The 761-nt window shown below is 73.7% G+C and overlaps 1 protein-coding gene across 1 annotated transcript in view; it reads left to right on the top strand.

Moving 5' to 3' along the window:
* SNED1 (sushi, nidogen and EGF-like domains 1) overlaps window positions 1–761 on the top strand; it is a 53,293-nt gene that overhangs the window by 36,590 nt on the left and 15,942 nt on the right. Inside the window, exons 6-7 of the mRNA XM_012734774.1 lie at window positions 199–380; window positions 448–735. Coding sequence (XP_012590228.1) covers window positions 199–380; window positions 448–735 — 470 coding nt within the window. The remainder of the gene's footprint in view (window positions 1–198; window positions 381–447; window positions 736–761) is intronic.

Below are 761 nucleotides of genomic sequence, written 5' to 3'. Positions count from 1 at the left end.
GCAGGGGCATGTGGGGGCTGGCCGGGGGCTGGTCAGCACTTCAAATGCACGGTCTGCAGCCCTTCCAGGACACCCTGCTGCCCTCGCCAGGACGCGCCAGGCCAGGGAACCCCAGCCCCTCCAGGAGGCCCCAGTGTGGCCAACGTGGGGCACCAGGGGCTGGTCCGCACCCCAGGCCCTGGGCCACGTCCCCGCCAGTGTTCCCCACCGCCGGGCCCTGCCACCCGGGGTCTAAGGCCCGGGACAGCGGAGCTCAGGCGGCCGCTGCCCTGAAGTGCCCGCGGCTGTCTCTGCACTTGAGCTTCCTAGGTGGTGGAGGCCGGGTCACCTGTGTGCACGAGGGGGCGCTGCCGCCCGTGCCCAGGGGCCAGGAGCCGGACGCGGGCCGTGGGGGGACGCCCGGGGCGAGGCTGCCGCCCGTGACCCGCTGGGTCTCTGCCCTGACAGGTGAACAATAACGGGGTCATCTCCTTCCTGAAGGAGGTGTCCCAGTTCACCCCGGCGGCCTTCCCCATCGCCAACGACCGCTGCGTGGTGGCGGCCTTCTGGGCGGACGTGGACAACCGGCCGGCCGGCGACGTGCACTACCGGGAGGCCACGGACCCGGCCACGCTGCAGCGCGCCTCGGCCGACGTCCGGCGCTACTTCCCGGAGCTGCCCGGCTTCTCCGCCAGCTGGGCCTTCGTGGCCACCTGGCTCCGCGTCACCTTCTTCGGAGGCGGCGCCTCTTCCCCGGTGAGTCGGCGCCGGGGCCCGCGGCG

This window comes from Condylura cristata, unplaced genomic scaffold (genome assembly GCF_000260355.1).
Source record: "Condylura cristata isolate star-nosed mole 26May11 unplaced genomic scaffold, ConCri1.0 scaffold00069, whole genome shotgun sequence".
In the NCBI taxonomy this organism is placed as follows: domain Eukaryota; kingdom Metazoa; phylum Chordata; class Mammalia; order Eulipotyphla; family Talpidae; genus Condylura; species Condylura cristata.
The sequence above is the reverse complement of the archived record's forward strand: the minus strand, read 5'-3'. Positions and strand labels throughout refer to the sequence as shown.